This window comes from Thamnophis elegans, chromosome Z, assembly GCF_009769535.1.
Source record: "Thamnophis elegans isolate rThaEle1 chromosome Z, rThaEle1.pri, whole genome shotgun sequence".
NCBI classification, from domain to species: Eukaryota; Metazoa; Chordata; class Lepidosauria; order Squamata; family Colubridae; genus Thamnophis; species Thamnophis elegans.
Window position 1 is genome coordinate 8,001,630 of NC_045558.1, and position 27,456 is coordinate 8,029,085.

General features: G+C 39.6%; 1 protein-coding gene across 1 annotated transcript in view; it reads left to right on the forward strand.

Moving 5' to 3' along the window:
• Positions 1-27,456, forward strand: part of LOC116521105 (sodium channel protein type 5 subunit alpha-like) — a 286,693-nt gene that overhangs the window by 161,441 nt on the left and 97,796 nt on the right. Inside the window, exon 16 of the mRNA XM_032235761.1 lies at positions 6,866-6,874. Coding sequence (XP_032091652.1) covers positions 6,866-6,874 — 9 coding nt within the window. The remainder of the gene's footprint in view (positions 1-6,865; positions 6,875-27,456) is intronic.

The window sequence follows — 27,456 nt, forward strand, 5'->3', positions numbered from 1 at the left end:
AGATATAGTGGTCCTGATACAATCTGACAAAACAGATTTTTAATTGCCTTATAGTTGTCTTTAAGGCCTTTACAAGTAGAAATGGACTTTAATTCACCATTTGATGTTGTATTCTTTTGGGAGGAAGCTATGAGTTGGATATTGATGGTTTGTGAATGGTTTATGCAAGTTTTAAAGCACAAGAAAGCTTCTGGGTATCAAATCTGAAAGATTTTTTGTTTGTTTGCATTGTTGAGAATTAACCACTGTGAAATACTCACTGACGACTGAAATGTTGCTTGGGGATGACATGCAGGCAGTAGTTGCAGCTGATTCAGGAAGCATAAATTCAGAAAGACAAGAGAACAAATGTGTTTCTTATCTCCATGTGCTTTAGATATCCCGAGAAATAGTGGATAGGGACTTGCACAAGAAAATAGAATTCTAATATGCATAGTCTCTCTCTCTCTCTTTCCTTCTCTCTCTCTCTTTACATAGACTCTCTCTCCATAGTCTCTCTCTCTCTCTCTTTCTCTCTCTCTTCATAGCCTCTTTCTCTTTCTTTCTCTCTATCTTTCTCTCTCTCTCTCTCCATAGTCTCTCCATAGTCTCTTTCTGCCTCTCTTTATATTCTCTCTCATTCTCTCTCTCTCTCTCTCTCTCTCTCTCTCTCTCTCACACACACACACACACACACACACACACTCCATCCTTGAGATAATTACTGTAGACACATATGTAAAAAAAGAGAGGGGACAATTAGAATTCTTGCGATTTCTGAGAATTCTTGATGAATCTCCCCTTGGAGAAAGAACTGAGAATTCCATCAGGCTCCACCTGATTATTCTGGTTAGTCTGAACATTGTGAAAAATGAGGGCAGAGTCCCTCCTAATGGTCCTGAAGACTGAACAAATGTCCAATATAACTAGCTCTAGAATTTTGCTTATTGCCAAGGCTTTGTATCTTGTCTTAAAAGCAAGTTGGGAAAATTGGAACAGTGTAGTATCTAAGCAAATCTTTCAGCTCTCTTTGCTTAGTTCCTTTGATTGTACTTCCATTTGAGTTCTTTCTTTCTTCTTCTTCTTCTGTCTGATAAGCTACTGAGGGTTTGCAGATACTGTACATGCAATAATGCCATACTCGTACCTTTCTTAATATCTCTGCAACATAATAAGTGAAGCATAATCTCTAATTGCACCAAATATTTCTTTTTCCATATGTGATTCCTTCATTCTGCCCCCAGTCTCCTAAGCTTGCTTTCAAAATACTTTCCGGTATTTGCCCAAACTCTATACAGGTAGTCCTCAACTTACAACAGTTCATTTAGTGACTGTTTAAAGTTACAACAGCATTGTAAAAAAGTGACTTATGATCACTTTTCACACTTATGACCGTTACAGCATCCCCATGGTCGCATGATCAAAATTTGGACACTTGACAACTGGAATGTATTTATGATGGCTGCAGTGTCCCTGGGTTATGTGATCCCCTTTTTGCGACCTTCTGAGAAGCAAAGGCAATGGGGAAGCCAGACTCTCTTAACAACTGTCTTACTCAGTTAACAGCTGCAGTGATTCATTTAACAACTGTGGCAAGAAAGGTCACAAAATGGGCAAAATTCACTTAGGCAATGGCAATGGGCAATGTTTCACTTAGCGACACAAATTTGGGCTCAATTGTAGTTGTAAATCAAGGACTGCCTGTACTAGAGTATGCCTGACTTTTTAATTTCTGGGAAGAAAGAACTGATTTTACAATCGAGAACATGAGAGGAAGTAATTGGCAGGGGAAAAAAATGTTTCTTGGCATAAATAGGGGGTGTGATTGTGGTTGCTTTCTTCAAGGATGTTTTCTCGAATCTAGCCTACAACCTATTTAACCATTTCTTTATGAAGATTGCTGATAACAAAAGTATTGATTTCTCTTTAATACACAATAATTTTCTGGTAGATATACCTAGCGGGAAGAAGGTTACGATAATTTTTGAAATAATTCGCACTGGGAAATTTATGTCAATATTAAAAAACATAGCAATCTTAAAAGCAATAGCACTTAGACTTAAATACTACCCCATAGCGCTTGACAGCATTTGCTTGGCAATTTACAATGTCAGAATCTTTCCCCCAATAATCTGGGTCCTCATTTTCCCAATATCAGAAGGATGGAAGTCTGAGTCAACCTTGGGCTGATTAAGATTGAACTCCTAGCAGTCAGCAGAATTAGCCTGCAATATTGTATTTTAACCACTTGAAGGCCTCCAAGGTTTGTTCCAATTCTGTTATTCCATTTTTGACCCTCACTTTAAGATGCTACTGCAACAGGCAGTTGCCCATTGTGGAATCCCTGAAAAGCTACAGTAGTTACCGGTTTTTCTAAGATAATCTCCTGTTTTAGCAGTCACAAGGTTACTAGCACAGATGTCTCACATACAATTTACAAACTGTAAACTGAACATACCTGTGTTTGTGTGTGTCTTTGGGGCTCTTTTCAATCTTAAAGTAGCTAGCTCTGTCAGTGGTAGTGGGAATACTCTGGGTGGTTCCTTGATTAGGCTGTTGTTTACTTCTTGATTGTTGGCCCAGTGTTTATCTTGGTGTTAATCCAAGAAGAAAACAACACTCCCACTAACACCAACAGGACAAATCATTTGTGTATAAATGGAAAGCAATCTCCACTCCTTCCTAGCACTACTATTAACAAGTTGGGGAATAAAATGTCTGGAAGAAAACAACCAAGCTCAAAGAGCACCAAGGACCTCACAGTTCAACTCTGAGTATATTCTCTTCCTTGATACCTAAATTTTTATTGTGTGTTTGACAATTTCCCCTAATCTCACAGACATGTTATTTCATCTTACCCAAACTTTTTCCTTGGCTTCTCTTTATGTAAAAAAATACCCTCCCCTGCAAAAAAAAAACCAACTAAGACACTCCTAATAAACCATCATCTGATAATGAATTACAATAATGAAATATCCACTACTGTTGCTTTTCTGATAGGGTCATCACAAGCCTTGCAAGAGATCTTGGAAATTCTGGATCTGAGGTTTTACTTCTTGGATAGAATTTATGAATTGGTCCAAGAGCTGGTTTGCATTTTGACTATCGAGTCGAATTTTAATTATTGCTCCATTTTGTTTCCCTTGTAGTTGATTCTAGGAATTTGAACATCTTTAGGAAAGCTTTTGTTTTGGGTCTTTATTGGCCTCACATTGCTACACATTGATTGCTAACACAATATCGTCTTTGAGTTAATTAATACTCCTTTTCCTAACCTTTATCAGTGGATTTTGTTGGTGTTTCTGCATCAGAGACATAAAAGCATTCTAATAGCTTGATTGCTCCTAGTTGGGCTGCTTTGTTATGTTTTGTATGGTTCCATTAGCATATTTACTTACACTGAGATCTTGGCAGCCGGAGAAAAAAGGCACCAAGCCATTTCACCATAACCACAGAAACAAAGAGAAGTATTATGGCAATTGATTGCAGAACCGAGTTTATTTCTTTGTTTATTACTTGTATTTATCTTACTCTCTATTAGTTTGAAGGTTTTTAGAGTGGCTGGCAATACAATATTCCACAGATGCATAAAGCAAAAAAAAAAAAAAATCATGTAAAGGAAGCAATACCAGCCCTTTCTTGGCTAAAAGAAAAATATAACATCATATCAAAAGAAAAGACTTTGGGTTTAAAAATAAAGATTTTTACATGTCACCAGAAGGGAGAGCTAAGAAAGCACCATGCGAATTTCCCTTGGGAGAGCATGCTGAAATAGAATTGCCAGCCATCTTACTTTGGAAGGCAACGAAAATCATATAAAGGGCTTTCCCAAGATGATCCTAATGTCCAGGTAGGTTAGCAGAAGGAAATACATGACCTACTGTACTTTAAATTTAAACTTTTTAGACATTTGCAGGCAAAAACCAAATTTTGAATGTGAGTCCCAAAGAAAGGGGCGGCCAATGCATCTATTTCAAAACTGGTGCAATATGTTTCAGATGTCCCAAAGGCACTTTTTAAAAAGGCAATTGGACTTTTTTTTTCCCCTGAAGAGGTTTCGCTTCTCCTCCAAGTAACTTCTTCAGTTCTTGCATGGCTTGATAGATAATGAAGAACTGAAGAAGCTTCTTGGATGAGAAGTGAACTATATTCGAAGGGGGGGGGGGAACGACGTACAAAGTCCGGTTGGCTTTTGAGAAAGCACAACCAGGGACAACCAAGACCTGGATGACTGATAGACATATGTTTCAGATGGTTAAGATGTTAAAGATTGCATTTTGTAGTAATTAAAGACAATAAGGATAGGCATACCTGTAATGTTCACTGGTACTCAAGGTAGGATACTATCAAACCATAGATTAATGTAGGTAGGCTGCCTTTGTTGCAAGAAGATACAATTTGACAACTAGGAAGCATTTAATGAGAGGGGCTCTAGATCACAGAAGACAGGACAAAATCTAAGTAAGACCTCCATGTTATAAACTCAGTAATAGACATTTATTTATTTATTTATTTATTTATTTATTTATTTATTTATTTATTTATTTATTTATTTATTTATTGTAACTGGTCAAACAAAAACAGGAATAATTATAAAAATACAATGGCGGGGATGATAGGCATGTTAGTGCACTTATGCGCACCCTCTCTAAGGATCTCTTAAATATGAAATAAGGTCCACAAAATCAATTTGTGACTAAAACTGGGAAAATGTGTAGCTGAGACAACTGTATCATGCATGCAGCCCCTCCAGAATGGCTGACCCCTTACTCCATTAAGCAACATATCATTAATAATCCAGCATTTTAGTTTTATTGATTTTTATTCATCCCAGGATGGTAACTGGAAGTCCAGAGCCAGGAATTACTTTGGGATAGGAATTAGGAAACCACTCCAGAAGAATCCAAATTGAACCAATACAAGTGGTCCTCGACTTACGACCACAGTTGAGCCCAAAATTTTCATTGCTAAGCAAGACAATTGCTAAATGAGTTTTGCACCATTTTTTGACCTTTCTTGCCATAGCTGTTAAGTGAATCACTGTAGTTGTTAAGTGAATTTTGTGGACATTAAGCAAATCTGGCTTCCCCATTGACTTTGCTTGTCAGAAGGTTGCAAAATATTATCACATGACTCTATGACACTACAACTACCATAAATATGGATCATTTGCCAAGGGGCCAACTTTTGATCACAAGACCCAGGGGATGCTACAACAGTCCTAAGTGTAAAAGTAATAATAAGTCACTTTTTTCAGTGCCATTGTAACTGCATGGGCACTAAACGAACTATTCTAAGTCAAGAACTAACTGTATCTTAGAGCTATTCCTGAAAGGAGACCTAATGCTTAAGCCCAAGGGGATCATCAGCCAAGAAACACTACTACTCTTCTCAGTGAAGGTAGATGTTCCAAACTATGTCCCTGGTTGTTAAATACTCCAAATTGTAACCCCGATCGTTCACTTCAATAGGGAATTCTGCATAGAAATAGGCATTCTAAATTTTGATACAGCCAGATTTTGAAAGGATCAAATGGGTAGTTATTGTCAGGATGCTCCAATCCAGCAATTTCATGTAATGCTTCTGAGCACCAGGGCATCCTTTAGAACCAACCTGGTTGTATTTTTACCGAGGTTTGGATAGTTTTAATTAAACAAGCATTAAATGGGAAGCAAAGCACCAATCTTCGGGTTTGTTATTTTTCAAGAATTATTTTTCAAGAATAATTTTCTTAAGGAGGTAAGTATAACAGTTGAAGTATTGGATTAGATCGGAAGTGTCAAACTCGGGTTGTCATGGCAGTGTCATTGATGTATCATGACCTTGTTTTCCGCTTTGCTAAACCGGGCGGGGGTGGGACCAGCACATGATGCAACTGGTCCGCGGGCTGTGAGTTTGACACCCCTGGATTAGATGTAGATTTTTAGCCTGCTTTTCACCATGGAAGACCCCTGGATGGCTTTGGACCAGTCCACTCAAAGCAGGACTGATAAAATTATGGAGCTCAAAGATGTCTTTTAATCTCTCTTTCTAAGTGTTGTTGCCATTAGAAGAGACTATTTGTAGCTCAGGGTTGAACTATGTAGGTACTTGCTTACATAGTAGAGCCGAGGTGGCGCAGTGGTTAGAGTGCAGTACTGCAGGCTACTTCAGCTGACTGCTAATTTGGCAGTTTGGCTGTTCAAATCTCACCAGCTCAGGGTTGACTCAGCCTTCCATCCTTCCGAGGTGGGTAAAATGAGGACCCGGATTGTTGTTGGGGGCAATATGCTGACTCTGTAAACCGCTTAGAGAGGGCTGAAAGCCCTATGAAGCGGTATATAAGTCTAACTGCTATTGCTATTGTTACTTGGTGCTCTCCAAGCTTTGTGGTTTTCATGCAGATTTCATTATCTAATAGGTAACATCATCAGTACTAGAAGGGATTGGGGCTTTTAAAAAGAGAGAGAAAAACCCACCTTCTTCTAGCACTGATGGTGTTACTTAATTAGGTAATGAAACATCTGCAAGAAAACCAATCTCACAGAGAGAGCACTAAGTGAGATTTGTTGTTGGTAAGAAAATAGACAAAGGGGCCACTTTGTAGAGTAAATCTAATGGAAAAATAAAGTACAAAAAATTTAGAGCCCAGTGCCTTGTCTGGAAGTATACACATCTTCCTGCAAAAATATTTTAAAAATGGATACATGGATAAATAATATATTTTAGTATTAGATGGCTTTCTAAATCACTTCACGAACTTGCCCTCTGTTGTCATAAGATCCTATGTCATAAGATTAGACACCCGCAGGTTGGGGGTTACTTTATCATTGGACAAGCCCCTCGCCCCAGCCAGCCATTTTGTGAAAGCTCCCAAAATATGCCTTCACTATTCTGGATACATAAGTCCAAAGAAGTTAACTATCTCTCAAATTAGGAGATATACTAGAGAGAATGCTGAAAGGCCAAAAAAACAAGAAATTCTTTAAAATATAGACGTCTTCCTGTTTATCTTTCATAATTTGGCCACCACACTACAGTTCTCTATTGATTTCATCTCCAAATAGAATTTGTTGCTGTTCACCTGAGAAACGAGGTGGACACAATGCATTATTCCATGTGTCTTAATGACTGTTCTTATTGGGCATCCATCAGAAGGAAAAACCAGAATTCTGGGCCGCTTTCCCTGAGAGACCCATAAAGAGGTGTTGCTGCTGATGTAAATTAGAATGAGTGAAATAAATTCAGGTACAGATGACATAAAGACCAGAAAAAAGAGACACATTTTCTATAAGCACAAGTATTCACCATATAATAACATTGCTTGCCAATATGTTTAACCTATTATACTGGGAGAACTGTGAATGTTCATTTATTTATTTATTTATTTATTCATTCATTCATTCATTCAATTTCTGTAGCTGTCCAATTCAACCTAGTGACTCTGGGCAGCTTACAATTCTAAAATTCAGAAACAGCTAAAGCAGTTAAGAATAAAATAGGGGAAACATCCCAAAAAATAAACATAAACAGCAGCTGAGACAATTGGTTAACAATAAAGCCAAGAAATTGGGCCCTTAGCAAATTCTGTGCCCCAGGCACAGGTACAGACAGCCAAGTTTTTAAAGCCTTGTGAAAGGCCAGCAGGGTTGGGGCCATTCTGATCTCTGAAGGAAGAATATTCCATCTGGCAGGGGCTACAGCAGAGAAAACCAGATTAGAATAGAATACAGTAGCAGAGTTGGAAGGGACCTTGGAGATCTTCTTGTCCACCCCCCTGCCTAGGCAGGAAACCCTACACCACTTCAGACAAGTGACTATCCAACATTTTCTTAAAAACTTTCAGGGTTGGAACATTCACAACTTCTGGAGGCAAGTTGTTCCACTGATTAGTTGTTCTAACTGTCAGGAAATTTCTCCCTAGTTCTAGGTTGCTTCTTTCCTTGATTAGTTTCCACCCATTGCTTTTTGTTCTACTCTCAGGTGCTTTGGAGAATAGATTGATTTCCCTCTTCTTTGGGGCAGCCCCTGAGATATCGGAGCACTGCTACATGTCTCCCCTGGTCCTTCTTTTCATTAAACTAAACATACCCAGTTCCTGCAACCATTCTTCATATGTTTTAGCCTCCAGTCCCCTGATCATCTTAGTTGCTCTTTTCTGCACTCTTTCTAGAGTCTCCCCATCTTTTCTACATCATGCTGACCAAAACGGGATGCAGTATTCCAGGTGGCGCTTACCAAGGCCTTATAAAGTGATATTAACACTTCGTGTGATCTAGATTCTATCCCTATGTTTATGCAGCCTAGAACTGTGATGGCTTTTTTGACAGCTGCTGCACACGGCTGGCTCCTATTTAAATGGTTGTCCACTAGGACTCTAAGTTCCCTCTCACTGTTACTACTATTGAGCAATCATTTGTCTGAAATGATAGAATTTCCTGCTTGAGCAGGGGGTTAGATTATAAGACTTCCAAGGTCCTTCCAGTTATGTTATTCTGTTCTGTTCTGGCTGCAAAAGATGTGGTGTCTAACAGATACCCACCTTGGCGTTTCTTACCCAGTTGGAGTCTCAATAGGTGGCACAACAGAACCATTGCCATTATTAGTCTTGACTGGCAGATGAAGCAGATTGTGAGTTATCCATATGGAAAGAAATGCCCAAGGTCTTCAAGCAGTTATCTCTGGATTATTTATAGGCTTGAATGAATTATGACTTGAAGAATGTTAACATAGAAATGCTATCCAAACATGATTCCCATAATGTTCGTAGTGAACTCACAGAATGCCAGTACATACACATTATTCCACCATGACAGAACGTGATTGGTATGTGCATCACAATCACTTGGGTTGAGTTGAAATGGGGATGACCTTATTTGTGAATAAGATAGCTGTGATGGCATTTCTGTTGCCTATTTCAGCTGTTTGAGAGCAGAGAATACTTTACATGGAGCAAAACCCAAGTGACTAGCATAGCTCCCTATATTACAAACCTATTGAAAATAAGGATGCAGTTCCTGGCACTGCTCTGAATTTGTTTTAGAATAAGGCTATGTGCCAAATCAAATTTGTTTGTAATGACTACAAGTCAATTTGGAGTGAGGAAAAAACCTTTCTTCTGAACTGGCTTTAACAAAGTTGGCTATAGTTAAACTTTGTGAGGCTGCATAATGTAACAATGTTTATTACTGAGTTCCTAACTGGCAGGCTGTGATCATTCAGGGAAATAAGAAAATTGGGAAGAAGGGACTTCCTGGGAGGAGCCTACTGGTGGGGGCAGCAAAAAATCAGCTGCCTCCGAATTCCTGGCTACGTACCTGTTTAGAGGATCTTCCATCTGACGTCTTATCAGGTTTTCTTATCCTTCAGGCAAGAGGGAAAGAAGAAACTGTTTTGCTGGCAAATGCTCTTCGATTTTTGCAGCTTTTGTGCTTGCAAGGAAAGGGGGGCTAGCCCAAGGCAGAACGGCTGTCCGTGCTGGGAACTTCAAACTGCCTTGTGCAGGACAAAGTAGGTCTCTCCCACTCTGCTCTAAGTTTTGTTTGATTTAATCTTATCACGAGCTGAATCCGTTTACTGCGAGGACAATAATTGCTTATCAACATTTTAGCTTCTTTTCTTTTTCTCCTCCGAAAAATTATTTACTTAGAGGCTTTTAAAATGGCGCCGAGCAGGCTGGTTTCTCCGGTAATAACGAACACTTTTTGCTAATTCTCACAAGAATTCAAAAGAATTCAAAACAAAAGAGATTGCTTATCATATGTTTTGGTTTCACAATAGAAGAATTTTACTCCTTCATTAACCTTGCTTATCTGGAAGTTAAATGGTGATGAATCTGTTGAACGGTCTTGTTACAATGTTTACTCACTGAAAGTTTTGCCAAGCTTAAACTTCAAAATAAAAGCCTCTTTACTTAAAGCTGCATATTTAGGCAATAGAGTTTTATTAACTGCAGGCAGACAAATTTTGAAATGGCCTCAAAACCAAATATTAACTTGAAGTCGTCACCCTCTACTTCCAGGGGCACATCCTCAGTGCCTGGCACAAAGCTGCAGCCTCCGCTTCCTACGCCCCCTGCTGGGGATGTGTTAACGAAAGAATTTTTTCTGAGTAATCTAAGCGAGGCTCTTAATGCACAGACAATTAAAATGGAAGATAAATTTAGAGATAATAGAGAGGAGAGAAAAGAGGAAATAAAAGAAATGAAAGAAGAAATTAAAAGTGAAATAAAAGGACTTAAACAGGAGTTGTATGAGAAATTTGAGGCTAAGGTTGATAAAATTAGAGACGACATGCTGAGTCTTGTAACTGTATTAACAGAACATATTTCTGGAGTGGAAGATACTCTAGAGGTTCTTAATGATGCCAATGCTAACTTGACATTGAAAACAGAGGTGGTGGAACAAAAAGTGGAAAATGCTGAAAAAGAAATTATTATGATACAGTACCGACAAATGGAGTTCGCATTAAGAGTAAGGGGGCTGCGTGAGGAGAAACAGGAGAACCTGAAACAGATCCTATCGGAAGCTTTTGACCGCCTGATGGGAAGACCAGGGACCAACCAAGGCTGGCAAATTGACAAAGCTTACCGCGTTAACTCCTGGCTGGCAAAGCAGAAGCAGCTTCCTCGAGACATTGTTATATATTTTACTACAAGAGAGTTTAGAAATATGGTACTGCAAGCGTCTTATAACACTAAGCTTCAAATTGGCGGTCAAGACCTGGCTGTTTTGAAAGAGATACCACCTCAAATGTTAAGAGCCAGGAGAGACTACGCTTTTTTGGTCGAAGAACTCAGAAATCGTCAGATACAGTATAGATGGGATGCACCATTTGGCATCATATTTACATTTGATAAGCAAAGGTACCGCCTCAACTCAGTATGGAAAGCCCGAGATTTTTATTATAATATATTGAAGGCCGGACACCCTGCACCATCTGGACCTAGAGAAAGACCACAAGAAGGACAGGATAGACAGCAAACTACACAACCACCAGACAAGATGGAGCATCTCTCTTCTCTAGAAGTGCAAGGTGCTATGGAACCAAGACCTAGCCGCATGACTACTAGACGTATGGAGAAACAAGCTAAAAAACAACAGCATCAACAATCATCGGCCATCGATCAAGGAACTACAACAACAAATCTGGAAGCAGTGGGAGGAGCTAGACCTAAGGTTAAACAGGCCGTGCAGGAAGCTCTAAAAATGCTTCAACCAACCAAAGATGACAACTAAGATTTTAACATGGAATGTCAACGGACTGAACTCTCCACAGAAGAGGAAGAAAATATTTCATTATCTCAAACAGTTTAAGAACGATGTAATTTGTTTGCAAGAAACTCATATCAAGTCAACTGATCAAAAATATTTGATCAACTCAAAACTTGGTCAACATTTTGCAGCTTCTGCTATGGAAAAGAAGAATGGTATAGTTGTATACTTAAGAAAAGATATGAAAGCTGAATTAATAGAAGCAGATCCCTTCGGAAGATATATTGCTTTAGACTTAATCTTAGAAGGGAAAAAGACATTACTTTTGGGAATTTATGCTCCCAATCAACAGCAAGATAGATTCTATAGAAATCTTCATGCTAAATTAGTACAGTGGGACTATAGTTCCTGTATACTATTGGGTGACTGGAATGGAGTGATAGACACTAAGAGAGATAAGAAGATTTCCCGCCTAAATACCAAGATGCGAGCAAAGTTACCCAAATCTTTCTTTGACATTATGGATGATTTTGAATTGAGAGATATTTGGCGAGAAAGAAATGCAGAGGAATATGACTTCACTTTCTTCTCGGACAGGCATCAATCCCTTTCAAGGATTGATTTTATTCTAACCACTAATGATTTGCTTTCTAGGGTCAAGAAAACAAAGATTGCAGCTAGGGTCCTTTCGGACCATAACCCAGTTTGGATGGAGTTGGGAAGGGTAGTGCAGGCAAGAAGGTCTTGGAGATTGAATGAAAATTTATTTAGATATGAAAAGTATATTAATGATTGTAAAAAATTACTATCTGAATATTTTGTTTTGAATATGAATAAGGGTACATCTATGGAATTTGTATGGGATGCAAGCAAGGCGTATATGAGAGGAGTTTTGATGAATATAAATAAAACACATAGAAATAAGCAAGGGTTAAAACGAACAGAACTGGAAGAGGAAATTAAGAGAAAAGAGCTGGAGTTAACAAGGAAACCAGACGATACAAAGGTTAAGGAAGCTATTAACATATTAAAATCTCAATTTGACATGTTGATCTCTGACCAGGTAGCTACTAATTTATTATATGCAAAACACAATACTTTTTGTAATGCAAACAAACCTGGCAGATGGTTAGCTTATCAGATTAGGAAAAAAAGGAAAACTCGAAATATATCTAAACTGATCTACAGAGGGAAGGAGGTGTTCCAACAGGAAGAGATTCAAAAGGCTTTCTGGGAATTTTTTACAGAACTGTATAAAGGGGATAAAATTAATGGTTTAGATATAGACAAATATTTAGACAAAGAGAAAATACCTTCAGTTAGAGAAGAACACAGGCAAAAATTGAATCAACCAATAACCTCGGGGGAAATCCTGCAGGTAATTAAGCAATTAAAGTCAGGGAAAGCACCAGGTACAGATGGCTTGACAGCGGTTTACTATAAAAACTTACAGTTAGAAATGGTAGAACCTCTTAGAGAATTATTTAATATGATTCAAACGGAAGGTAAAGTCCCTCCATCTTGGAAGACAGCGTTTATATCTTTGATACCCAAAGAAGATCAAGATACTACTCAACCCAAAAATTATAGACCTATTTCATTACTGAATGTAGATTATAAAATTTTTACTAAAATATTAGCAAATAGATTAATGTTGGTCATTCAACAATTGATACATACGGACCAAACAGGTTTTATACAAGGGAGACAGATGAAAAGTAATGTCAGATTAATTATTAATGCATTAGAATATTTGGGAAAGAACAACCAGATCCCTGCTGCGTTTATATTTTTGGATGCTGAGAAGGCCTTTGATCGAGTTAACTGGCAATTTCTGCTGAAGATATTGCAAAAAATGCAGATAGGAGATAATTTTTTACAGTCAATTAAAGCAATATACCAACAGCAAACAGCACAAATCATAGTCAATGGAAGTTTAACAGACTCTTTTCAAATTGGAAAAGGTACAAGACAGGGCTGTCCTTTGTCCCCATTATTGTTTATTATAACTTTGGAAGTATTGTTGAATAAAATACGGGGCTTGGATGGTTTAAAAGGGATCAAGATTAGGCAGCAAGAATATAGAGTCCGCGCTTTTGCGGATGATTTGGTCATAATATTGGAACAACCGCAGGAATCCAGTATGGTTTTAATGAATACGATTAATCAATATGGTCAAGTGTCTGGCTTTAAAATAAACTTAGGAAAAACCAAAATATTAGCTATAAATATGAATATTAAACAAAAGGAAGAATTAGGAGTGATGCTAGGATGTGAGGTAGTTAAAATGTTAAATATCTTGGAGTTAACATTTTAACTTCAAATGGGAAATTATATAAGCATAATTATGAACCACTTTGGCATAGCATACAGACAGAGATGAAAAAATGGGAGAAATTGCACTTATCTTTGCTGGGCAGGATAGCGGCAGTGAAAATGAACATTTTACCAAAATTTTTATTTCTTTTCCAAATGTTACCTATACTTAAAAAAGATGCGAACCTTTTAGAATGGCAGAAGGGTATCAACAAATTTGTGTGGGCAGGAAAGAAGCCGAGGGTAAAGATGAAAATAATGCAAGATGTACGTGAGAGAGGAGGATTGAAACTACCTAATTTAAAACTATATTATGATGCAGTGGCATTATCTGTAATTAGTGATTGGATTCATTTAACCAATGATAGAATATTGAACATTGAGGGACACGATCTGGTATTTGGTTGGCATGCTTACCTGTTATTCAACAAAAAATTGGATAAGAACTTTAAAAGTCATATTTTAAGAAATGCTTTATTGCGGGTTTGGAAGAAATACCAATATAAATTAAATGACAAGATACCCATGTGGGCAATTCCTAGACATGCAATTGAAAATATGAATACAGCACAAAAACAGGACAGAATTACTTACAGACAGCTTCTTACCTCGGAAAGGGGGGTATTACAATTAAAATCTTTAGAGGTATTAAAAGAGGAGAAGGTAGTTCAAACATGGTTCCAGTATGGGCAATTACAGGCTAGGTGGAAAATAGATCAAAAAATTGGTTTTATTCAAGTTGAGGATAATCTGTTTAAACAAATAAGAGATCAAAGCTTAATGCATATAAAGAGGATATATAATGTATTAATACAGATGGATTCGGAAACAGAATTAGTTAAAGATTGTATGATAAAATGGGCTCAAAATATTGAGGAACCAATAATGTTGGATATATGGGAAAGAATCTGGGTAAGAAATGTGAAATTTACACAAGCTCAAAATCTGAGAGAAAATTTTTACAAGATGTTCTATAGATGGCATTTAGATCCTAAAAAGTTGGCTTCTATGTATCCGAATGTACAGCCTAAATGTTGGAGGTGTGGTTCTCTCGATGCTACATATTATCATATATGGTGGACCTGCCAAAAGGTTAAGGCATTTTGGATAAAAATATGGTGGGTCATGCAAAATGTTTTTAAAAGAAGGATAAAGTTTAGTCCTCAGTTATTTTTACTAGGTATATGTACTGACTTTACAGTGGTAGAGACCAATTTGATTCTGCACCTGATAACTGCAGCAAGACTGTTGGTGGCGCAATATTGGAAGAAGGAAGACTTGCCTACAATCCAAGAATGGACATTGAAAGTAACAAACTTAGCTGAAATGGCTAAAATATCGGCATATCTCAAAGATCATTCAAATGAGATATATAAACGAGACTGGAAAAAATGGATTGACTATATACAAAATAAATACGGGACTAAGAAATTCCAGTTAGCCTATGCTTAAGATCAGAAATGATTTAAACTGTTAAAAGTCAGTTCAGTAAGAAGAAGCTAAGGTCAATCTAGAATGTCATTAATTTCTTTATTTCTTTTTTCTCAATAGATTTTAGACTGTGTTAGTTAAAAATCCATACCGTGTACGGGTTCTGGGAAGTCGGGGGGGGGGGAAGGAGGAGGGGGGGTGGGGGGGTGGAGGGAGGGAGGGGTACACACAACAAAAAAAATTGTACTTCAATGTCTTAATGATTGACAAATGATGACATATTTGTGTTTTTTTTTTTTTTTAAAGGAATCAGGTTAGTGATGAATTATTCAGGTTCTGAGCTTAATCTCTTATTTGAATGTTCCTGGGCTATTTGTTCCGTTTGCGTTGTTATTTTCTTATACCGAACTGGTTGGTCACCGTAAAATAAAGATTTGATGGTTAGGAAAAAAAAAAAAGAAAAAAAAAAAAAAGAAAATTGGGAAGAATCTCTCTCTATATAAAAGCGAAATGCCACTCATGCGACATCACGAAAACCCCAGAACCATAAAGTCTACAAACTTGAAATTTGGCATGCTAAGAAAGGATTTTTCGGAATGACCATCATATCATTAGTATTTCTTCTATTATTATTAACATGCTGTGATGCTAAAGAGTTAGACTTTCTACTCCCACACTCTCCATCTGAAAAAATATTTGTTTCAATTGCCACTTGGGAGTGGCCAGCCTGTGACTCATCTGTCCTGTGGGCTAGGAGTTTGGAGAGGATCAATGGGACCACCCTGAGGGAGAGAAGGGGGATAGGAGAGGAGAGGCTTCTGTGGGGCAAGCCTGAGGGAGAGAAGGATAGGAGAGGATCAAAGGGGCCACCCTGGGGGTGAGAAGGGGATAGGAGAGGATCAATGGGGCCAGCCTGAGGGTGAGAAGGGGATAGGAGAGGATCAATGGGGCCACCCTGAGGGAGAGAAGGGAGATAGGAGAGGAGAGGCTTCTGTGGGGCAAGCCTGAGGGAGAGAAGGAGAGGAGAGGATCAAAGGGGCCACCTTGGGAGTGAGAAGGGGATAGGAGAGGATCAATGGGGCCAGCCTGAAGGAGAGAAGGATAGGAGAGGATCAAAGGGGCCACCCTAGGGGTGAGAAGGGGATAGGAGAGGATCAATGGGGCCAGCATGAGGGAGAGAAGGATAGGAGAGGATCAAAGGGGCCACCCTGGGGGTGAGAAGGGGATAGGAGAGGATCAATGGGGCCAGCCTGAGGGAGAGAAGGGGGAGAGGAGAGGAGAGGCTTCTGTGGGGGAAGCCTGAGGGAGAGAAGGGGAGAGGAGAGGCTGATCGTAACTATTCATTAATTTTCAAGCTGTAAGTGTCAATTTATCAAGCCCAATCACATAGTTTCATAGCAGAGCACAGGTATTCAGCTAGTAGGAGAATAACCAAATGAGAGAATAACTGAGTTGGAACAGACCTTGGAGGTCTTCTAGTCCAACCACTGCTAAGACAGGAAACCCTATACCATTCCATTCCATACAAGTGGCTGTTCTCTTCTTGAAAGCCTCCAGTGATGTAACACCCACAACTTCTCTCATTTGTAGCAGCCCCTTAGATATTGGAAGACCGCTATCATATCACCTCTGGTCTTTCTTTTCATTGAATTAGACATATCCAATTTCTGCAACCATTTCTCATATGTTTTAGTCTCCAGGCCCCTAACCATCTTTGTGGCTCTTCTCTGCACTCTTTCCAAAGTCTCAACATGTTTTTTTATAATGGGGTGACCAAAACTATGTATGCGGTAATCCAGGTGTGGTCTTACTAAGACTTTGTAAAGAGGTGCTGTAGTATTTCACATGATCTTGATTCTCTCACGCTATTAATGCAACATAGAACTGCATTATCATCCAACATGCAAAAAAGGTGCAAAGTAGGGTAAACTATATTTTTAATTTCTCCAGTCACCCTTGCTTTAAAGTTTTATTCAGTGTTCAACTCAATTTCCCCATTTATTAATAGCATTTGCAATAGGTGATACCTGAACAAACTCAGTAATAAAATAATTCAAATTTTGTGCTAAGAAACTACTATTTGCTGTTAATGTTGTTATGCAAGTTATGCTCTTTTACATAACTTTTCTCACTTTCATTCCACAATAATATTTAAAGCAACTATGGCTTCCCTTCTTTATCCCCCTCCAACCCAGAAATCTTATTCAGTCATCCTTTTGCAATTTCAGCAACAAAGGGATTAGAAACGTTGTTGACAATGAAACTCTGCAATTTAGCTAATGAAATGTGAACAGCTGGAAGAGAACCATGGACCTAATCTCTGTTGTATGCATTGGGCAACTTTGTGGATTCACCTAATCTAAGTGGGCCTGTCCAGAGTTGGTAGGGGTGAGCTAATAGCTATTCTTCGTACTGTGTGATTGTGAGGTTTGTAAGGTTAGCAGCCACCCTTATTTTTTCTCCCCATCAAGTACTTGTCCAACCAAAGTGACTATTTACACTTATGACAGTGATGGAAAAGTACCTTTGTAACAGTCCTCATATTTATGACCTCTGCAGGTATGTAAAAAAAAAAAGAAAGCTGCAGTAAGATCATAAGGACAGTTTCACTTAGTACAGATAGTCCTTAACTTATCATTTGTTTAGTGATGTCTAACAACCTCTGCAGCGATTCAGTTAACAACTGTGGCAAGAAAAACTGTAAAATGGCGGCAAAGCTCATTTACAACTGTCTTGCTTAACAACAGAAATTTTGGGTTCAATTGTGGTCACAAGGCGAGAACTAATTTGCTTAACAACCAACTGGCTGGTCCCAACTGTGGCTGCAAAACAAGAACCACCTATAAATGTTGTGTCCACTTCTAAAATTAAAATTAATGTTTCTCTGCCTTCCCCAATGATTATTTTTATTTTCTTGAAAATTGCTGAAAGAACAAAATTGTACAAATATATGACTTCATATTTTGAAGGACTTTTAGGAAGAGATCAAAAGCATTTGACTTTGAGGTGGGTTGTTACTGGTTTGCACTGGTTCGGGTGAACCAGTAGGGGACATTGGGACTGGGTTGCTGAACCGGTAGGGACGACCAGCTAGCCACACCCCCAAACCAGTTGCCCGGTTGCCCATTTCATTGTCAGCATGTTTTTACTTGTTTTATAATGTTCTGCGCATGTGCAGTACAATTAATAAGCAACTGTGCATGCGCAAGCAACGTGTGGTGGGCGTGCGCACGAGATGAACTGGCTGTAACACTGGTAGCAACCCACCCCTGATTTGACTTGAAATATAACCAGGGGTGGGTTGCTGCCGGCGTTACTGCCGGTTCAGTGCGCACAAAAATGTTGGCCACACGCACTCACTTTGCTCACAAACATGCATTTGCACATAAATAGGTCTGCACATGTGCAAAATGTTAAAAATGTTAAAACATTAAAAATAAATAAATTTGTGCAATGAAAATTGTTCTGTACATGCACAAAACCCAAAATCAAGATGGCGCTGCCGTAGGAGAACTGGTTTGAGGGCGTGGCAGGCTGGGTCACTGCTATTTCCAGGTCACCATTTACTACCGCTTCAGCCACACTGGTCCGAACCATAGGAACCCACCTCTGAATGTAACAGATGTGAGATCAGTTATTCACCTCTCCGCAATGTGCTGAAAGAATTAATCCTTCACAATAAAACAAAATCCAGTTTTGGTCACTACAGTGTAAAAAAGATGCGGAGACTCTAGAAAGAGTGCAGAGAAGAGCAACAAAGATGATTAGGGGACTGGAGGCTAAAACATATGAAGAACGTTGCAGGAACTGGGGATGTCTAGTTTAATAGAAAGAAGGACTAGGGGAGACATGATAGCGATCTCAAAGACATACTTTCCAAAGCACCAAAAAGCAGGACAAGAAGCAACAGCTGGAAACTAATCAAGGAGCAACCTAGAACTAAGGAGAACTTTCCTGACAGTAAGAACTCTTAATCATTGGAGCAGCTTCCCTCCAGAAGTTGTGGTGCTCCATCACTGATATTTTAAAGAAGAGATTCAACAACATTTGTCTGAAATTGTATAGGTTTCCTCCATGACAAGGGGTTGGGCTAGAAGACCTCCATGGTCCCTTCCAACTCTGTATTCCTCTTATTCTCTTAAAATGCAATAAACCAATTCTTTCAGTCAGTGCAAGGACCCTCCTGTGCAATGCGTAGCTTGATCTTTAATTAACTTTGTGGTAGAGCAGGAATTTCACCTCCTGGTTTAGTGCACACTTGCAAGCAAATAATTAATAATCTTGGATTCCAGAATAGGTGCAGTAATGTGCTAAATTAGAAACTAGACTTATGGGGGAAGGCATAGAGAGCTTTCAAAAGATAGATCTGAAAATGAAAAAAAGGGTTGTGTAGATTAGCTATAAAAGACACTTCCAATTTAAACTTGACTTTTAGGGTCAGCACCCCTGCAGTATTTTGGGCAGTGTTTCTGAGATGGATTACTATTGCAGCCTTTTTCCGGGATGCTTTTTCAATTTCCTCGTCAAATAAACAGCCCAGGAATGTCCAGCAGGCCCCACCAAAGAACAGTTCAAAGCTGAATCTGTTTAATTTAATTTCTGACATCAGCTGAAGTCTACTTGGTGCTCACCTGCTGAGGCAGAATCAGTAATGGATTGTTCTAGATGTTTGCTTGTTGGTTTGTTTTGTTAAGCATGTATAACAGATATAAGTATAAACATGATTATGAATACAGGAAATGGATACAAATAACTGGGGACAGTAGGACAGGGATGCTAGGCATGTTGGTGCACTTATGCATGCCCCTTACAGACCTCTTAGGAATGGGGTGAGGTCTACGCTAGACAGTCTAAGGTTAAAGTTATGAGGGTTTGGTGATGCTCTTCATTGGTCCACCAGATTTATAAAACAAAAGGTTAAAAGAGTTGCAAGTGACCTTGGAGTTCTTCTATTCCACCCACCCTCCCAGTCAAGCAGGACACCTTATACTATTCTGGACAAATGACTGTCCAATATCTTCTTTAAAACCTCCAGTGTTGGAGCAACCACAACTTCTGGAGGGAAGCCATTTCACTGATTAATTGTTCTCACTGTCAAGAAATTTCTCCTTAGTTCTATGTTGCTTCTTTTTTTGATTAGTTTCTGCCCATTGCTTCTTATTCTACCCTCAGGTGCTTTGAAGAATAGGTTGACCCTCTCTTCTTTGGGGCAGCCCCCCGAGATATTGAAAGACTCCTGTCATTTCATTCCTAATCCTTCTCTTTGTTAGACTAGACTAGACATTCCCAGTACTTGCATGTGTTTTAGCCTCCAGTCCTCTAACCATCTTTGTTGCTTTTCTCTGCACTCTTTCCAGAGTCCCAACATCTTTTTTGTATCATGGTGACCAAAATTCAATGCAATATTCCAGGTGTTGTGTCACCAGTATAATATAAAGTGGCACTAACACCTCACTTGATTCTGATACTATCCCTCTGTTGATAGTCTAATTAACCAAGTAACCACCTACTCTATAACTGTGCATTTGATTTTTCTTGCCAAATCTTTAACTAATAAGACTTTTTATAGATTCTTTTTTAAGGCTTTAATTTTACAGTATACATAACTACACAAGAGGAGGGTCTCACTTAAACCTGTGATGATGTGTTCTAAATGATTGTGGATAGTATTGCACTACAACAAACAGGAGATAGTATCCAGTCCATAGCATCTTTTTTTTTTTTGTGCCTATGGAGTATTATCTTTACTGATAGAAAGGAATATTTGTAGCTCAGTGTTGAACTGTGGAGCCATTGGTGCTTTGTGTCCTTGGTTGTTTTCTTGCAACATTTCATTATCCAACAGTTCACTGATGATGTTGCCTAGCTAGGTAATGAAACATCTGCAAGAAAACAACCATGTTCAGAGAGCACCAACGTTTCCACAACACATTCTTTTATTGTTCTACATTTTTCCATTGTCTTCTTTCCTTGACCGGTAAATGCATAGCTTTCATAAGGTTTTAATTAAAATTTTATTTTTGTATTGTTTTTACATGGCAGACTGACATATAAATAATTAAGGGAAATTCTGAAATGTTAAAAATAAACATAATGAAAGAATTTGCAGATTTTTCACACATAGAAGCGTGCAAACATGCTTGTGCACATGTAGTTTGTATTATGACTGCTTTTAATTGCCTTTCAAAATATAATAAGCCTGCTTCTATAGGATTCTACTTTGCTAATTTCAGGAATTGAGTATGTCTAGTCTAATGAAAAGAAGCACCTCGGCTGAACATGATAGCAGTGTTACGATATTTGAAGGGTTGCCACAAAGAAGAGAAAGTCAAGCTATTCTCCAAAGCACCTGAAGCCAGGACAAAACGAAATGGATGGAAACTACCGTGTTTCCCCGAAAATAAAGACAGGGTCTTATTTTCTTTTGACCCCCAAAATAAGCACCGAGGTGGCGCAGTGGTTAGAGTGCAGTACTGCAGGCCACTTCAGCTGACTGCTAACTGCAGTTCGGCGGTTCAAATCTCACCGGCTCAAAGGTTGACTCAGCCTTCCATCCTTCCGAGGTGGGTGAAATGAGGACCCAGACTGTGGGGGCGATATGCTGACTCTGTAAACCGCTTCGAGAGGGCTGAAAGCCCTATGAAGCGGTATATAAGTCTAACTGCTATTGCTATTGCTACTTGTCCTTATTTTTGGGGAGGCCTTATTATTTTTGAGGTGCAGGAGGCCCCCTAACCTTGACCCGTGGATCAGCTGATCCAGAATGGGCTGGACGTTCTGTCCCTGATTCTGGCACATTCTTGCCAGCCCTAACGTCACTGGGCCTGTCGCTCCTTTTGCGGCCGCCACTAAGAGAAATGGCACGGTAGCTAGGGTTTGCCGGAGCGGCCTCCGCGAGGCTGTTCCATGTAAATGGCAGGTGCATGTGGGGCACGTGGGGCATGTTCCCCCCATTGCCCCAGGAAATGGTGGGGACCGGTTGCGCATGCAGTTAAATATTTTAGGGGAGGGCTTATTTTAGCGCAAGAGCTCAAAAGCCCAATTGGGTTTATTATCTGGAAAGGTCTTATTTTCGGGAAAACAGGGTAATCAAATAGAAAAGCTACCTAGAACTTAGGGGAAAAAATCCTCAAGTGAGAACAATTAATTAGTGGAACAGCTTGCCTCCAAAAGTTGTGGCTGCTCCATCACTGGGCGGGAGTGGGGGGTTTAGAAGAAACTGGACAGTGGTTTATCCTGAATGGTATAGGGTTTCCTGCCTTAGCAGAGGGTTTGACTAGAATAATGACACCCAACTTTTTGAGTACCAGGGACCGGTTCTGGAGAGAAAGGTTTTTCCACGGACCAATGTTTGTGTGTATGTTGTTTCACATGCTGCCTGCATCCCAGAAACGGGGTTTTGCATGGCCCAGTTACTGGCATTCTGCAGACCAATGCTTGTCCATGGACCATGGGTTGGGGACGCCAGGACTAGAAGACCTCCAATGTCCCTTCCAAGTCTCTTATTCTGTTATTCTGCTAATATTTATTTGGATATATTAGAGTCAGGCGCTCCAGAACTAATATACCTTTCTCACACTCTTCTTTGAACGTTCCTTTTATACATTTATGGTGAGCTGACTAATTGGGTCAGCTGAACAAGAGAGAGCGACCACCTGCTATCAGGGGAATACTGGCATTGGCATTTTTTCAGCAGATAAATTTAACTTCCGATAAATTTTCAGACCTTGGGATTTTTATTTATATTTTAAGATCCATTCTGCCCCATTTGCTGTGGGCTAATGCAGTTTTATGTACTAGAGGAAAAACGTAGATATGTAATAGGCCTCTTTAAATCAAGTCAGGCCCTGAGTCCACTTAATTTAAGACTGTCTTCCACCTTGACAGCTGCTTTTCAAGATTTCAAATCACAGTCTCTCTCTGCACTTTATTTGGAAATGGGAAAAATGCAATATGGGAGATTCTGCATGCATCGCACGTTCCCTGCCACTGAGCTTCAGCCCTTCTCTTGGAAGTTGTGAATGCTCCAACACTGGAAGTTTTTAAGAGAGATCGGACAACCATTTGTCTGGAATGGTATATAGGATTTCCTGCCTGAGCAGAGGGTTGGACTAGAAGACCTCCAAGGTCCCCTCCACCTCTGTTATTCTCTTATTTTTGGTGAAAGGATTTATTAAAGGATCTACCCAACATGCAAGAAGATGCTATACCTTTGCAGATTAGAACCCAGAAGGTAACCTGACTAGGAAGCTCTTATGGAAGGTGCCATAGAAAGAATGTTGTCTTCAATTTACAAACATAGGGACAGTTTGAAGTTACCACAGCACTGAAAAAAGTAACCTATGACCAGTTTTCACATATAATGATTACAGCACTCCCATGGTCATGTGATCAGAATTTAGGTTCTAGTCAACTGGCAGATATTTATGATAGTTGCACCGTCCAACGGTCATATGATCACCATTTGTAACCTTCGCAGTCTGTCCGACAAGCTAAGTCAATAGAAGAAACTGCATGATTCACTTAACAACTACACTGATTCTCTTTACAACTGTGGCAAAAAAGGTGGTAACATGGAGCAAAACTCACTTAACAACTACCCTACAAGAAATTTTGGGACCAATTGTGATCCTAAATCAGGACTAAAAGTCAAATGTGTAGTGAAGATCCAGAGAAAATTTTGTACTTTTTGAACCTCTGCATGTTGAGAACTGTGCTTGACAAGGTAGCATGGAGAGCATTTGCCTATAAAGTCACCAAGAATCAGATACAACAATAAATCCATGGTGAAATTATTATTTTTTTACTACCAGTTCTGTGGGTGTGGCTTGGTGGGTATGGCAGGAGGAAGGGTACTGCAAAATCTCCATTCCTTCCCCACTCTGGGGCCAGCCAGCGGTGGCATTTGCCAGTTCTCCGAACTACTCAAAATTTCCAGTACCGGTTCTCCAGAACCTGTCAGAACCTGCTGAATTTCACCCCTACAACAAACGTTCAGCGCATAACACGGTTACAAAACATCCTCCTCCTTGATGATTTATAAGGCTGCCCAAATTGAGAGGCATGGTGGCCTAGGGGTGGCGCTCTCACCTCAGGAGATTGTGAGTTTGATCCTAGGTAGTGGCAGATATTTTTCTCTCTGGGCGCGAGGAGAAAATATCTGCTGTCAACTCTGCATGGGTGTCAGGAAGGGCATCCGTCCAGTAAACGCTCAGCTCCACTCAGTCACCCCAACTCCACCCCAATGCAAGGGACTACGGGGTCATTAAAAGAAAATAAAAAGGCTGCCCAACTGAAACAATGCAACTCTGGCTCGATACAGTATAGAATAAAAAAAAACTCACAATGAACTAAAAAGAAAAATAGCACACACCATAACATCCAACATATACAATATATAAATACAAAATATAAAATATATCCTGTTATCTCTAGCCTCTGGGAATGGGTTCTACCTTCCCAATTTTTTTTCTTGCTTATATTTGTGACTTTCAAAATTATAAACTATAGCAACCCACTGCAGTACGCTTATATTTTTAAGAAGTCTCCATGGACTCAATTTCGTGAAAAGAAGCAGTTATGGAACTAAAAAGAATTCTAGAAACTGTTTTCTTTGTATCAGGCCAATTTTGCATTTATTTTTATATTCCCTTTTTCTTAATAATACAACTATTTTTTAAAAAAAATCAAACAAGACAAATCACTGTCAGCTATCAAAAGATGAGTTCCTTGCTATCGTGCATGCTATCTTGACGGTGCTTTGGCATTACATTGATGTCTCATGCTGCCCAATGCGGTGACTGAGTAATAAGTTATCATATTTGTTTTAACTGTTAGTAGCCATGTGAATAGATGTCCCAAAAGTGTTTTTCCAAAAGGCAAATGGACTCTCTCGGGGTTTTTTCTTTGAAAATGTTTTACTTCTCTTCCAAAAAGCTTTATCACTTCTACCCGATTAGTGGGGAAGGTCTTATATCCTTTACAGTCCTATAGTTCAGCTTTCTCCAACCTTTGCAGTTTGGTGGCCCGGTGGGGAGGAAGAAGGGAACTGGGCTGTGAACGGCAGGCTGGTGCACACATGCCAGTGGTGGGTTGCAGGTGGTACACCTGGTACGGACGTACCGGTGTCTGCTGGGAGCACTGGGTACCTTTCTGGTATGATGCTCTGGAGGGCCCACCCACTAGTGCTCCAGAGGGCCCACCCACCTGCCTGCCGTCCTTACCTGTATTTGAGCTCTTCTGTGCTTCCGCGCACATGCACGGAGCATACAGCAGCTGAGTGACACTCCACTGAGCAGCTGGAGTGTCACAGAGGTGTCACAGGAGGTAAGGACGCATGCGGACACTGGGCCCCATTGCACCATACCGGTTGCAAATGGATCCAGAACCCACCATTGGCACATGAACACATGCAGCTCAACTTATGCAAGTCAGCTTGTTCATTGCTCAATTTGCACAAGCCGAATTATTCGCGTATGAGCATGCATAAGCCTGCCGCTTTTACAACCCAAGCTCCATGTGCGCCAGCCCACTGCTTATGCCACCCAGTTATGAATAGGCCACGGACTGGTAGTGGGTGATGGGTGGATTGGGGACCTCTGCTCTAGTCGTTAGCACTCTGAGGGTGGATGGTTAGTTCTCTAAGGAGTCCTTGAGGCCATTGAGGTTTTATATCTATACCCTCAGATTTACCTGAGTAAGAGTCCCGGGAAAGGTTCCATAACTGTTTGACCTTCAGGGCTAACGATCCGGATAACTTCAAAGAATAGCCAGGTAGTCCTCAACTTACAATTGAGCCCAAAGTTTCCGTTGCTAAGTGAGACATTTGTTAAGTGAATTTTGCCCCATTTTACGATCTTTTTTTGCCACAGCTGCTAAGTGAACCACTGTAATGGTTAAGATAATAGCACAGTTAAGTGAATCTGGCTTCCCCACTGATTTTGCTTGTCAGGAGGTCGCAAAAGGGGACCATGTGATTGTAACCATCATAAACAGGAGTCAGTTGCCAAGCATCTGACTTTTGATCATGTGACCAAGAGGGGATCCTGCAATGGTTGTAAGTGTGAAAAACGATTGTAAGTCTCTTCTTTAACTTTTAACTTTGATCAGTCACTAAAGTAACTGTTGTAAGTGGAGGATTACCTGTTAATCCTTCCATTCCTTACCAAGAACTGAAGAACTTCTTGGATGAGAAACAAAACATCTTCAAAGAAATAAACCAAAGAAAGTCCAAAGGTACTTTTTTTTTTTTTAAGTATCTTTTGGACAATCATGACCTGCATGACCGACAATCTCCGTAGACATGTACTCTTCACAGTGATCTGTGTTCAACTTACCTTTTCAGGTCTTTCAGTGGCAACGTTGACTAATCAAATTCATCCTTATTTCCCCCTCATTGTCCTTTTTTAGCTTCAGCTTTTCCAAACTTTATGAACTTCTCAAGGAACGTAAGTCTCCACGTGACATGTCCAAAATATGATACTTGGAACAGACCATTAATCCTTAGTTGTGACAGAGAAAATCTCTTCATGTGGATGCTAAGAGGACAGATAATCCTCCACTTACAACCGGTTGTAGGTCATGGAGCTCCTGGTGTACAGGAGCTCCGTGACCTACAACCAGTCATTTAGCAACCGTTCAAAGTTGCGAGGGAGTACAGTTAGTCCTCGACTTACGATCACAATTAAGCCCAATATTTTTGTTGCTAAGTAAGGCAGTTGTTAAAAGAATTTTGCCACATTTTACAACCTTTCTCGCCACAGTTGTTAAACGAATCACTGCAGTTGTTAAGTTGGTAACATGGTTGTTAAGTGAATGTGGCTTCCTCATTGGCTTTGCTCATCTATTAAGTTCACATGAGTCAGTTTTGCAAGCAGCTGAATTTTAGCCATATGACCTTGAGGATGCTGTGATGGTCGTAAGTGTGAAGCAGGATCACGTCATCTTTTTCGGTGCCATTGTAACTGACGGTCACTAAATGAAGTGTTGTAAGTTGAGGCTTATCTGTAGACACTGACTTGGTAGCAGATAATCCTTTCAGTAAAAATTCTGAGTTGATTTCCTCTATGATCCTTCTGTTTTCATAGCTATGTGTGATATTTTTAGGTTTCTCCAAAGTTCACACATGTCTTACTTAAGTGCACCTTGCTATATCTGAAACAATAATACTGTTATTAATATCAGGTTGGTCGCTCTGTGATCTAAAAGCTCTCGACCTAATTTCATTCAGCTTCAGCGAAACTGAAAACATTTTAGCCTTTAACATTTTATACACTAAGATTTCTGCAGGCTTTTTCAGGATGATTATACTAATGCCTGTGGTCTGCAAAGCCCTAGAAGGCAAAAGCCTCAAAACAGATTATCAGAAAAAAGTACAGAAAGAGAAGGAATGATCACAGATATTGCTGATTTGATGGTACATATTTGAATAAATGGTCTGAGTGTAGACTGTATGTGAGCTTCAGAATAACAGAATAACACAGTTGGCATTTCAGTTGACTAGCCATATCCAATTGCTGCAATCATTTTTCATATGTTT